The sequence below is a fragment of the Otolemur garnettii genome, unplaced genomic scaffold (genome assembly GCF_000181295.1).
Source record: "Otolemur garnettii isolate 467f Iridium unplaced genomic scaffold, OtoGar3 scaffold00152, whole genome shotgun sequence".
Taxonomy (NCBI): Eukaryota; Metazoa; Chordata; class Mammalia; order Primates; family Galagidae; genus Otolemur; species Otolemur garnettii.
This window is the reverse complement of record NW_003852547.1, coordinates 591,946-603,436: the sequence shown is the minus strand read 5'-3', so window position 1 is coordinate 603,436 and position 11,491 is coordinate 591,946. Positions and strand designations below refer to the sequence as shown.

At 57.6% G+C, this 11,491-nt stretch overlaps 1 protein-coding gene across 5 annotated transcripts in view; it reads right to left on the bottom strand.

The window, feature by feature from the left end:
- Window positions 1-364: 364 nt before the first annotated feature.
- The window catches only part of CIC (capicua transcriptional repressor), a 30,575-nt gene continuing 19,448 nt past the window's right edge, over window positions 365-11,491 (bottom strand). For 2 of the 5 annotated variants that reach the window (XM_023518941.1, XM_012811203.1), the window contains exons 3-21: window positions 9,183-9,332; window positions 8,866-9,100; window positions 8,658-8,787; window positions 8,339-8,521; window positions 8,088-8,253; window positions 7,065-7,267; window positions 6,751-6,976; window positions 6,243-6,346; window positions 4,761-5,991; window positions 4,482-4,669; window positions 4,002-4,123; window positions 3,744-3,910; window positions 3,348-3,641; window positions 2,926-3,248; window positions 2,363-2,613; window positions 2,111-2,265; window positions 1,889-2,020; window positions 1,445-1,576; window positions 365-1,356 (exon numbers count right to left, since the gene is read on the bottom strand). In XM_023518941.1, the coding sequence (XP_023374709.1) occupies window positions 989-1,356; window positions 1,445-1,576; window positions 1,889-2,020; window positions 2,111-2,265; window positions 2,363-2,613; window positions 2,926-3,248; window positions 3,348-3,641; window positions 3,744-3,910; window positions 4,002-4,123; window positions 4,482-4,669; window positions 4,761-5,991; window positions 6,243-6,346; window positions 6,751-6,976; window positions 7,065-7,267; window positions 8,088-8,253; window positions 8,339-8,521; window positions 8,658-8,787; window positions 8,866-9,100; window positions 9,183-9,332 (4,760 nt within the window). In that variant the 3' untranslated portion in view covers window positions 365-988. Of the gene's footprint in view, window positions 1,357-1,444; window positions 1,577-1,888; window positions 2,021-2,110; window positions 2,266-2,362; window positions 2,614-2,925; window positions 3,249-3,347; window positions 3,642-3,743; window positions 3,911-4,001; window positions 4,124-4,481; window positions 4,670-4,760; window positions 5,992-6,242; window positions 6,347-6,750; window positions 6,977-7,064; window positions 7,268-8,087; window positions 8,254-8,338; window positions 8,522-8,657; window positions 8,788-8,865; window positions 9,101-9,182; window positions 9,333-11,333; window positions 11,485-11,491 lie in introns of those variants that run through there. The other 3 variants (XM_012811207.2, XM_012811204.1, XM_012811206.1) reach the window with 3 other exon arrangements.

Here is an 11,491-nt window from a genome sequence, read left to right as displayed (position 1 = left end):
GGCGCCTTAGCCAGCTGAGCTATAGGCGCCGAGCCACAAATAATTCTCTTGATCTGTTTCTTCAGGAAAAATGATTCCAGGGCAAGTTAAGAGTCAACTGCCTTTCTCACAGCACCTTGTCGTGTTTCAGCCAGCTGCATGGCTGAGAAAGGGGCAAAGTAGTTATAAGCTTCCTGAGCACTATGGCTCCCATGCTAGTGAGAGCTGCCTAATCCATAGCAAGTCAGGGTCTCATCTTACGTTGGGGTTGGTAATCTTGGAGTGTTTACCCCACCTTGTGGAAAACGTGTCACTCCACAACAGTCTAGGGGCAGGACTGGCACAACCATCACTCCTCCCCATTTACAGCAGGCAGTCACACAGGTGTGTTAAACAGCTTTTAATCTCGGTCATTGTGGCTTCTCGGCACAGTAAGAAATATTGCACATGATCAACATGTTTTGTTTTGGGGATGGGGCAAGGGTAGGGGAATCACCTTCTTAGAAAGTACAACCCAAGTTGGGAGGGCAGAGGGGGTGAGGAGAGAACCCTCCCCATGCCTGTGGCAAAGTGCAGGAGCCCCCACCCCCAAACTAACCTGAGTCCAGCCCCTCTGGGGAAAAAAGGGGTTCATGAACTCCCCCCACTCCACAGGCACCTCCCTGTAGCCCAAGGCCCATGCTACCCTCCAGCTTGCAGCCCTTACACGAGCCATTTTGCATATAGTGAAAAGCTCTGAAGGTCATACACTCCAGTCCAAGTTATGTACAGGGGCTCAGTGGAGAGAGACTGCCCCTGCTTCCACTCAGCTGCCCCCCAGCACAGGGAGGGAGCTGAGGGGTGAGGGGCTATATACAAGAGGAGCAGGCCTCATTCCGCCCCAAACTGTAAAGGACGAAATGGCTTTGTTGGGGAGGAGGAACCATCCTGCACCCCCCATTCCTGCCACCTACACACTTGTCCATGTCCTGAGGGGGGGTACTCTGAGTCCTGGGATCTCAAGGTTCCCTCACCTGCCTGTGGCAGCTGTTGACGGGCCTGGGGGTGGGGGAGAAGGCTGGGGGGGCCCCTCCCAGCCAGGTTGTCCAGGCCCTGACTCTGGCGGTGGGGGCAGTGGTGGGGCAGCCTGGGCCGTGCCAGAGTCCGAGCCAGGTGAGGTGGGGTCAGGGCCCCCAGCAGGGCTGGGAGTCGGGGCAGGGGCAGCAGCAGTGCCAGTCGGGGGAGGTCCAGGGAGAGGGGTCTCAGCTCCAGGGGGCTGCTCCGTGGGAGTGGCTGCCTGCATGATCTTCTGGCGCACCTCCCGTATCTTTAACTGCAGACAAACCTTGGAGGGGAAGATGTCTGCATAGCGGGCCTGGAAGGCTGCAGTGGCTTGGGCTGGAGATAGAAAGATGGTAGGAAGGACAGAGTGAGATGGGTAGGCAGGTCACATCTGAGTGACCCCACAACTCCAAGATACATTCACCTGATGGGAAGAAGCCATGATCCTGGAAGAGCTGCATGACCAGGGCCCGGCGCTGGTCCAGGGTACGCCGCAGTGATGAGTATGGTACCTTCTCATACTCCAGTTCCCCAAGTACATCCTCAGCTTCTGTACCTGATCAGGGAACACCATGGTCAAGGCTACAACAGCAGCTTGGGCCTCCATGCCGTCCACCTGACTGTCTACTCAAGCTCTCAATGAATTTTATTTCACAGAGGGAGCAGGGAAGGGACCTGCCCAAGGTCACATGGCAACTTTAGGGGCCTGATGGACCCCAGAACCCACTCTTGACCTCCAATGCTTCCTCCAAGTGACACTCAACTCACCTCTCCCATTATCTAACTGCCTACCCCAAGACCCTACTCCTCTTGCAGGCCCTGGGGACAACTCAGGCCCCCACAGCTCTGGCTACCACGTCATCCATACCTGTACGGTCAAAGGTGAAGATGTCCCCCTCACACTTAGCACTCTTGGGGGTGTTGGGCTCTGAGCTACAGCTGGAGCGTCTCCTCATTTTGCGCTTAGGTGAAGTGGGATCCTCAGGCGCTGAGTCCAGGTCTGATCAAACAAAAACAGAAACAGGTTCAGTGGAGAAAGCTCTAGTCTGTTCCTCCACCTACTTACCCGAGGCACCTAGCACTCGCCTACCGGTAGAGTTCTTCCTCTTTTTGCGGTAAGAGCCCAGGATGGCCCGGGGTGAAGTGGCCAGAGACTGCAAGGTCGGAGAAGGCAGCACCTCCTCAGGCCGAAACTCAGGCAGCTCAGCAAAACGCTCCTCAAAGTCTACCTCTGACAGGACCCTGCTGGAGAGCCGGCAGGGTCACCTCCTCTGCCTCAGGCTGCAGCTGCCCCTGCTCCTGCCACCCCACATACTCCACCAAGATGCCAGCCCATGCTCACTTGTCCACAGAGTCAAAGGTCTTCTTCAGGGGCGGGGGCCGCACCTTCACCTTCTTGCCAGTACTAGCCGCCTCTTTGCGTTCAGGTGTGTCCCCGGCCGCCCTCCCGCTGCTGCCCTCACTGCTGCTGTTGCTACCAGAGGCTGTGGCTGGAGCTGGGGCTGGGCTGGGTGGGGTAGGAGGCTCCCCACGACCCTCCAGGCCCTGCCCAGGGACACGCCAGTCTGAAGATGAGCTGGGGAATTTGCTGGCCTGGGGTAGAGAAGGGCAGGGATGGAGAACACTAAACTCAGCCTCACCATGGCAAGGGCAGGACAGAGGTGAAAGCTGAAGCAGCCTGACATGTGGACCCCTGGAGAAGACCTAGTCATGTGACTTAACAAGGTCAAAACATGGACCTCCGAAAGGCAAGGGATACAACACAGGCAGGCAGGATGGACAGAGGGGACCTTTGAACCTGAGGGACACACGGGCATGGGAGTAAAGAAGAGCGAAACAGAAAAGCAATGACAGCAGAGGAGCAAAGCTGGGCACAGCAGGGGCTCCACACCTGCAGATGCTCACCATGGTGTCAGGAACTTTGGTGCTGGTCCGCTCTTCAGCAGCCAGAGGTGGTGGGGAACTGCTCCGGGCTGTTGGAGTCCAGCTCTCTGGGGGTGGCAGAGGAGCTGGTGGTGTGGGCTGCCCCTCAAGTTCAGACTCTGAGGCAGCTGGCTCACGGACAGGGCCAGGCTCCAGAGACTGCCGGGGTGCAGGGCAAGATCGCCCAGAGGCACCTGCCTCAAAGGAGCCTACAGGAATGCTGGCGATGGCCGCCTTCACTTTCTGTGGGGCCTTTGGGCTAGGACGCTGGGCCTTGGGAGCCACTAAGCTGTAGGTCATGGAGCCTGTAGGTGGAGAGAAGAGCACTTGCTAAGCCAGGCCTGACCAGAGCCTATTCCCTGGGTCCCCCAAGTCACCCTGCCCTGAGTTAGTCTGACACCCACCTGTGGCACTGGGGAAAGGACTAGTAGGGGCTGGGGTGGCAGTGGCTGGGGCAGGTGGGCCTTTGGGCAGAATGGTGGCAGCAGGTGGGGTGGTGCTGGTGGCTACAGTGTAGACCACGCTTGGAGGGGCCTGGGATGGCTGGGCCAGGGGTGCTGAAGAGGTGGGCACAGGGCTTCCAGGGTAAAATGCCGTTATGACAGGACCTCCCGGGGCTGCACAGGCAGGCGGCAGCTGGGGGCTGGGCACAGGTGACACGCCCACTTGGCCAGGAGCCAGCAGTGGTGCTTGGCCTGCTGAGAGAGAGACAGAGACGGAAAGGCAGGGGACCAATTAGGGCCCAGGCTGCCTCAGCCCCACCCTGGGTCCCCAGCGCTGCCTGCCAGGCCGCCCCTCACCTGAGAGCAGGGGCTGCACGAAGGCGGGGCCGCTGGGCCCCAGCGAGGTGAAGCCTAGAGCTACTGAGCTCGTGGGCCCATACGAGGTGACTGTTCCAGCCTGGCTAGATGCAGGACTGGTACCCAGGGGCAGCGTGTGCCCGCCCGCTGACTGCACGTAGGTGATTCTGCCACAAGGAGAGGAAATGGAGGAGTGAGGTGGGCTGGCCCTACCCCACCCCTTCCCTGGCCTCTGAAGGAGGGCTCAGCTGCAATTACCTGGTGGAGGAGGGCAGCAGGACTTTCTGGGGTTGGGAGGTGGGTCCAGGAAGTGTGGCCGGGCTCAGAGGCGGCACCAGGCCGCTGGGTGTGCTCACAGGCACTGGAGTCAGCTGGATGATCTGTGGGGAAGAGCACCCACAGGCTGGGGTGAGCTGTGGCCCCAGTGTAGGGCAGAGGGAGGATCAAGACCTAAGAGCAAGAATCTAAGCAAAAACAGGGAACACAGAAGTTGGGATCAGGGCAGGATGGGAAAAGTGGGGACATGGAAAAGGAATAAGGGACAAACACTGAGGACTAAAAAAACAAAGAAAACTCAGGCTGCACCGACATCAAGGAAGATGGCAAGACAGAGACAAAGACACAGAAACAAAAGGAAAAGAAGACCAAAAGAAAGGCAGACAGAAAGAGTGGGGCACAAGAGCCAATACCCAGCCGAAGGCCAGGAGAAAGGTGGGGCCACAAGCAGGGTGCCCTCACCTTGCTGGGTGGCTGGGCACCATTCTGTACAGGTACTGAGAAGGGCGGGCTCACCAGGGGCAGCGGCTGGCCAGCCCCTCCACCCCGCACTGACATGCTAGGGGCGGCCAGGGGCACTAGTACCTTCCCAGGCAGCAGCTGGGCTGAGCCACCCGGAGGTGGGGCCTGCACGGGAGAAACTGACTGGGCTGGAAGTCAAGAGGCAAGAAAGGAAAAGGTTACCAGGGAGCCAACCAGGTCTGTGGTCCCTTTCCTTGTGCTGCCCGGCCCAGGCCTCACCTTTAGGGGGTGGGGCGGAGGGTACAGACTGCAGAATGGGGATGCCGGGAGTGGGTGCAGTAGCGGCCAGGACCTTGCCATTGGTAGAGGTGCCCGGCGGAAGGGTGAAACGGATGCTGGTGGTGGGTGCAGGGCCGCTGGGAGCCGCTGCTTTGGTCCCAGGGGCTGGTGCTGGGGCAGGTGCCACTTGAAGCTGCTGGGGCAGCGTGGGCAAGATGTACTGGACTTGGGTGATTCCCCCAGCCTTGCCCAGGGCACCTGGTTGCAGGATACCCAGGGGAACCGGCCCATTTGGGCCATTTCCAGCACCTGCTCCTGAGCCTGCAGTGGTCCCACTGCCAGGGGTCCCTTGGGCAATAAATTGAACAGCAGGGGGTGCAGGGGCCCCATAGCCTGGGGTGCCTACTAGTAAGTTAGTGACGGTAGCAGGTGCTTTCCCTACGGTGCCTAATAGGGGCCCAGCCACCAAGTGTGGGGCTGGTGAGGTGGCTGTTGTCGACTTTTTGTCCGAATACACTAAGCTGACGCCAAGTGGGGAACCCCCAGGCACCCGGGACCCAGTGCCCATTTCAGTCCTGGCACCTGCTATGTCATTTGGAGACACCTCAGCCCGGCCAGAGGTAGGGAAGGGCTTAGAGGCGATGGGCACAGGAGTGCTGCTGACAGGCCGCACCACATTGGTGACCATGGTGGCAGCAGGGCGGGACAAGGGAGTTGCTGGGGCCCCATAAGCCAGTGATGGAGCCTGAGCTGAGGGCACTCTGGCTCCACTGCCCTCCTGCTCCTCCTTGTTTGTGGGCAGGACCAGTGTCTGCAGGATGCTTCCTCCTCCACTGGGAGGTGCTGCAATGACTGAGGGGCCTGGTGGCTCCAGGCCTCCCACACTTTCAGGTCTCTTGCGCCGGAAGGTTGCAGGATCCGTTGAGAGGAACCGGGTAGGCTTTGAAGGTGTTGCTGGGGCCCCAGCCCCAGGGGGTGGGGGCCGCAGTGAGCCTACTGTGCTGCCCTGACCAGACTCCTGGGACTTGTAGGTTCCTGAGCCCAGTGAGAATGACGTGGCTGCTGAGGTTGAAGAGGCAGGTGAAGATGAGGAGGAGGATGGGGTGGGACCATAGCCTTTACTGAAGGTTGCAGGTGGATCTGGAGGCCCTGGGGGCTCAGGGTCCAGCGACGGACGGCAGTGAGTAAAGGAGGAACGGATCACAGGTGAAAACACTTTCCGACCAAAGCCCTGGGTAGAAGGAAAATGGAGACACCCCAGGTCAGGAAGTATAAGTACCTAAATACCTACCCCTAGGCCAGGCCAGCCTAAGCCTGTGCCCTGGCCAGCTGAGGGCCTCAACTATGACTCAACTCCCCATGGGGTGAGCAGCTTACCCTCTCTGGACTTTTATCTCCCCCTCTGTTAAATGCATGGAAAGAAAAGACATCCCCCTCTTAGGAGTGAATGTGATAGGACAACACCATATGCCAAACCCTCACCTTGTTGCCCTCTGGGTCCTCCCCAGAGCTATCTCCACTCTCGCTGTCGGTCACCCGCTCCTTGCACTTGAGATCAATGTCAGTGGTCCCAAAGCCATCATCAGCTGAGGGAGCAGAAGGAAGGAAACAGTATGGGCAAGGGGCTGGATGAACAATCTGGAGACTGTGCTCTAGCTTCAGCTCTATCCCAAAGGGGCAGTGAGTGGTGTCCAGGAAGGCTACTCCTCAGCCTGGGGTCATACCCACCTACACAGTTCAGGTGTGTAAGTACACAAGGGCAATGGAATCTAACACCATGCCTAATGAACTGGTCATGCCCATGTTCTCCAGGTTTCCCGCCTGGCTGAGGACTTCTCAAGGCACGAGGGCCCAAAATTAATGTATGCAGTCATACACTAACGGGGGAAAAAAACAAAGCAGCCTAGGGGGTCAAAGTTTTGTGCACCCGCACCCTCCAAGCCTTGGCCTGCTGATTACTGGGCAGAATTCTAAGCCCTGAAATGCTCACCAATGACATCATCATCCCCTTCCTCCTCACAGATGACCATGCGTTCCTCGTCACTAGTCATGTCTTCACTGGCTGTGCGCTGGGAACGAGAGGCTCGGGTGGGCAACAGTGGGGGCCGCCCGCTGGCTGCCAACGCACCTCCCTCACTGGGGGCTGCAAAGGGGCCTGGAGCTCCATACTGGGTGGAAGGCTTTGAGCCAGAGTATGATGTAGGGCCAGACACCATCTGCAGAACAGGTGGCAGGGAAGGTTCAGCTGGGTGGCTTCCTTGGACAGCCCTCCCTACCCACCCCTGGATGGTCTGTACCCCAGACCTGCGTCAATTCCTGTAGTGCCTGGCTGTCTACTTCTCCGCCGTCCAGGCTGTGTACCCCACTGTGGGAGAAAGCTCGGGGCCGGGCTGAGCCAGGTCCCCCAACTGCGTGCAACCGTTCTGCCCCACAAGAGCTGCTCCCTGGAGCCTTGGTGTCTGAGCTCAAGAGCGTCTGGGCTGCGACCGACAGGAGCTCAGAGGACACTGTAAAGTAGGGAGTGACTGTCACAGAGTCAAAAAGACTCTCATCAGCATCACTGACTGACTAAACAACCCATGGGTATTTCTAGATACTGAGCAGAAAGCTGGAATTCCTGGACCACTTAGTGAAAAACAAAACACCACCCACCAGCCCAGTACCTCTGTCCTGCTGGGTCATGCCCCATGGGGTTGCAGGAAGCAAGCCCATTCCCTGGGAGGCAGCCCTTCTGAGATTAAGCAGGCCTGGAGACAGGTTCGTGTTGTGCTGGCTATCTAACCATTGGCCTGTCGAGCCTCAGTGCCCTCATCTCAGAAAGGAAGCAAAGCCACAGCCACAGGATCATTTCAAAAGAGTGCCCCAGAACACTGCCAGGCACACAAGACACCTTCAGTAAGTAAACCCAGCTGACCAGGGGCACTGTGAACTACAGTGGTTCCAACTATGCTATTGGAGGTCAGCCAAGTTGGGGTTTGAATTCTGGCTCTGCCACTTGTTTGTGACTTTAAGCAAGTGACTTTGCTTCTCTAAGCCTCAGTTTCCTCATGTAGAAATAGACTGTGGTTTTGAGTACTAAAGCTCATATTCCCCGTGGTGCCTGGCATGTAGTAAGTGCTCAATAAACCATAGTTGGTAAGGAGATCACTCATCTCCCTGGCTCCTTCACATGAAACAACTGCCATTTCCTTTCTGAGTAAAGGTCATCAAATAAAAGTAACAAAGCAGAGAGGAGATGCTAGGATAGGGGGTGAGCAAGCAAACAGGCAGTTGGCGGTTCTCAGGGAGAAAGGTGGCAGGGTGGTCAAAGCCAAGGGGCTGACTAACCCCCAGGGGCAGCAGCAGTGCCCGTCTCTGACATGCTCCGCTCCCGTGTCTCCTTGTGCCCTCCTGTTAGCCCCAGGCTCGTGGGTTTGGCTTCTGAGCTGGACTTCTTTCTATCCTTGTTGCACCATTTCCAATCTGGGTGGGCCTTGAAGTGGGCCTCCTTCACCTGGCAGGAGAGAGCAGAGCGATCCTTCATTTGCCCAACCTCACATCAGAGGAAATCTGGAGGATCCAAAAGGAAGAGGCTTTACCTGGAAGGCCAGGTCATGGTACTTCTGCTTCTCCTTGGGCCCCAGGGCATACCACCACTCGCCCAGGATCTTGCTGACAGTCCGGTTGTCCTGGTTGGGGTGACGCTGGTGGACCAAGGCCCGGTGCCGCTTGCTGAAGATCATGAAGGCATTCATGGGCCGTCGGATATGGTCCTTCTCCCGCTGCATTAAACACAGCCCAGAGCAGGATAATTAGGACAAGATAGACAAGCTTGGGTAGCCATAGATAAAACCAGGGAGATAGGCTTGAGTGACCATGGGGTTAACAGTGAACAGGGGATAGATAGAAATAAGGCACCTTGTTGGGGCTGCGTCCATCCTTCTCAGAAGATGAGTCCCGTTCCTTGGGCAGGGCACTGAGGGACTGGGTCCGCCGTTTTCCAGGTGGCAGAGGTAACTGGATCTCAGGAGACATGATGGAGAGGAAGCTGCGGTGGAGCATCAGGGACAGTCAGGCCATGTCTCTGGCCACCCCACCCCCTAGTCTCAACACTCAGGGAACTCACGCATCATCGTGGTCACTCTCTGTCTCACTGTCCAACCGGGGCTCTCCTGGGGGGATAGGGACCTCCTCCTCAGTGATGGGAGGAGGACCCTTGCCAGGTTCCACCACCCCCAAAGTGTGTGGGGGTCCAGGCCCTGGGCTCTCAGGGCATGTGGCTCCAGGAGGTCGCCCAGGGTCAGCACTCCCCGCCCCACCTGGTGGCTGTTCGTGAGCAACAGCTGCCGATTCAGCAGGTTCTGTGGACAGAGAGGTAGATCAGAGGCTCCCAGGCCACCTGGGACCCTATCACATGCCTTCCCACATTCTCCCATCCCTCACCTTTGCTCTGGTTGGAGGCCACTGGATGGCTGGCAGGTTGTTGGGCCTCACTCGGCTGCACAGAGGGGTCGGGCTGGCTAGGTGCCAAGAAGGGGACTAAGGAGTGCCAAGGAAACACAGCCACAGAGCGAGGTTCCACATTCGTCCATACTGTGGAAAGCACTTAGGTGAGCTATGTAGCAAGAGAACTTGGCCCTGACCCCTAACTCAAGTTCTTCCCTGCCCTGAATGCAGTGACTCCCACCCCTTCTTTACTCCCCCTCTCTCCAACCCAAGCCTCATGGACTCATTCATGTGACGTAACTCAGGAAAAACTCCTCCCTGAAAGATTTTTAGATTTATAAAAAAGAATATAGAAGCAGGGAAGGGAAATAGTACTCATGCCCCACTCCTCCCCCAACCAACCTACACAAGCCCTGCCACTAGGGATCAGGCCAGAGGAATGATTTGCTCCTGCCACAAACCAGGTCACGCTTAGCTGCTATCCCATACTCCCCAGCCCCAAGACCTCAGCTGGGCTGGGAAGCCCCTCACCCCAGTCATGCCACATTCTCAGAACCCAAGCTGCCATCCAACATGGCCCCTCACCTTCGTCTCCCACACCCTTTCCTTTTCCTGAGGCAGATGGCCCTGTCTCCTTGCTCCTTCAACCGTCTGTCCCTTACCCACAGGCTATAAGGTCTCACCCAGCTATGGAGTACAAGGGGCTCTCTCCTGGCCTTACCCCCGACCAGATGCCACGGAGCCAGACCTGCTCTTCCCTGGCTGGGCACAGGTGGCTCAAACAGCTCTCCCTTTTCCCCCTAAAAAGAATCTACTACTCATGAAGACGTCTCCTCTTTCCCAAAAAACCTTCAGTTTTTCTTTAGCCCTGTGTCCAGACCTCTTGCTCATAAAGACTGGAGGGTGTGGTAAACTCCTCAGAAGAAAAGGCCCAGACAATGGGGCAGAAGAGAGAATTGTTGAAAGTCTCTGCCCAGAAAAGGCAAAAATGCCAGGTGTTTCCTTGAGGATATGCACAGGAAGATGCTTCCTCACCAAGGGGCTGATCTCAGGGGTCCAATCTTTAGCCCCAGGAGGTGGACAGTAGAAAGGGGAGACCTTGGCTGGGACCCGCCGCTGGCTGGATTTCTGGGGCGGGTCTACACTAGGAGTGGGCTTCCCCTCTCACTGCCTGGCTCCCTGGGGGAAGTGGAACCAGCAGAGAAGAGAGGCCCCTGCTTGGGGAAGAGAAAAAAAGGAGGAGGGAACCGCCCTAGCCCTGGTCTCCATCTCTTCAAGCCACCCCCTAACTCAGACCAACGTGACCTGAGGTGACCCCCCCAATGCCTTCAGAAGCCTGGACCAGGGGAGCTCCTTGTTAAGGCACTGGTCTCCAGACCTGATTATGTGAGGGGTGACAAAGAAAAAAGTAGACCTCAAGGAAACAGTGGACTGGGATCAGAAGAAGACAGCACTAGATGGCACTCAAAACTCTAGACTCTGTGTCAACTCTGTCCCCTACCCCTGGGGTACTGCAGGCTGGGAAACCTGCTGGGCCCTCCAACCCCACAATAGCCCCTAGCGATCTAGAACTGTTCCTCTCTTCACAAAGATATTTCTCATCAGGGCCTCATTTTCTGAGGAGTGGGGCCAGAAGGGAGCCAGCAAACAATGGAGGGCAGCCCTTTGGTCCTGCCCCTTCCTGAACCCCTCCCCAGTGTGTTGTCCATCAGGCTCCTGGGTCTTTCTCTCTGTCAAAGTACACCACAAATACTGCAGCCCCTCACTGTGCTCTGAGAAAACAGCACCTAACTCCACAAGAGCCTTGTCCTTAGCCTTACTACTCAAAGCCTCCTCCCCTAGGACCAGCAGGTCTTATGTAGCTCCTATTCTAACCGGCTCCAAAGTCAATTACTCCGGACCCCTCACCTCCAATTCCAGGGACCTATTCCACCCCATCATTTCATCATCACAGCGGTCCCCAGGTACTCCCCATCCTGCTACACTCCCACCTGCTGTCACTAACCACTCGGCCTGGCAGAGCTCCCTAACTTTCCCCCGTCACCCTTTTACTCTGTCTCTACTGTACTATCCCCCCATCACCGTTACTCCGCACGCAGCACCCCGACACCGTGACCCCCGCAGTCCCAGGGCCTAGGTGCTACTGACCGAACATGCCGAGGCCACGGGAGGCCGCGCCGGACGCGGGCATCAGGGGCCTGTGGGCCGAGTACATGGTCCGGCGCGGGGGGAGCCCTGCAGGGGCTCGCACCTCCTCAGCGGCCGACGCCGCTCCGCCCGCAGCCGGCTCCTCAGCCGTCGCCGCT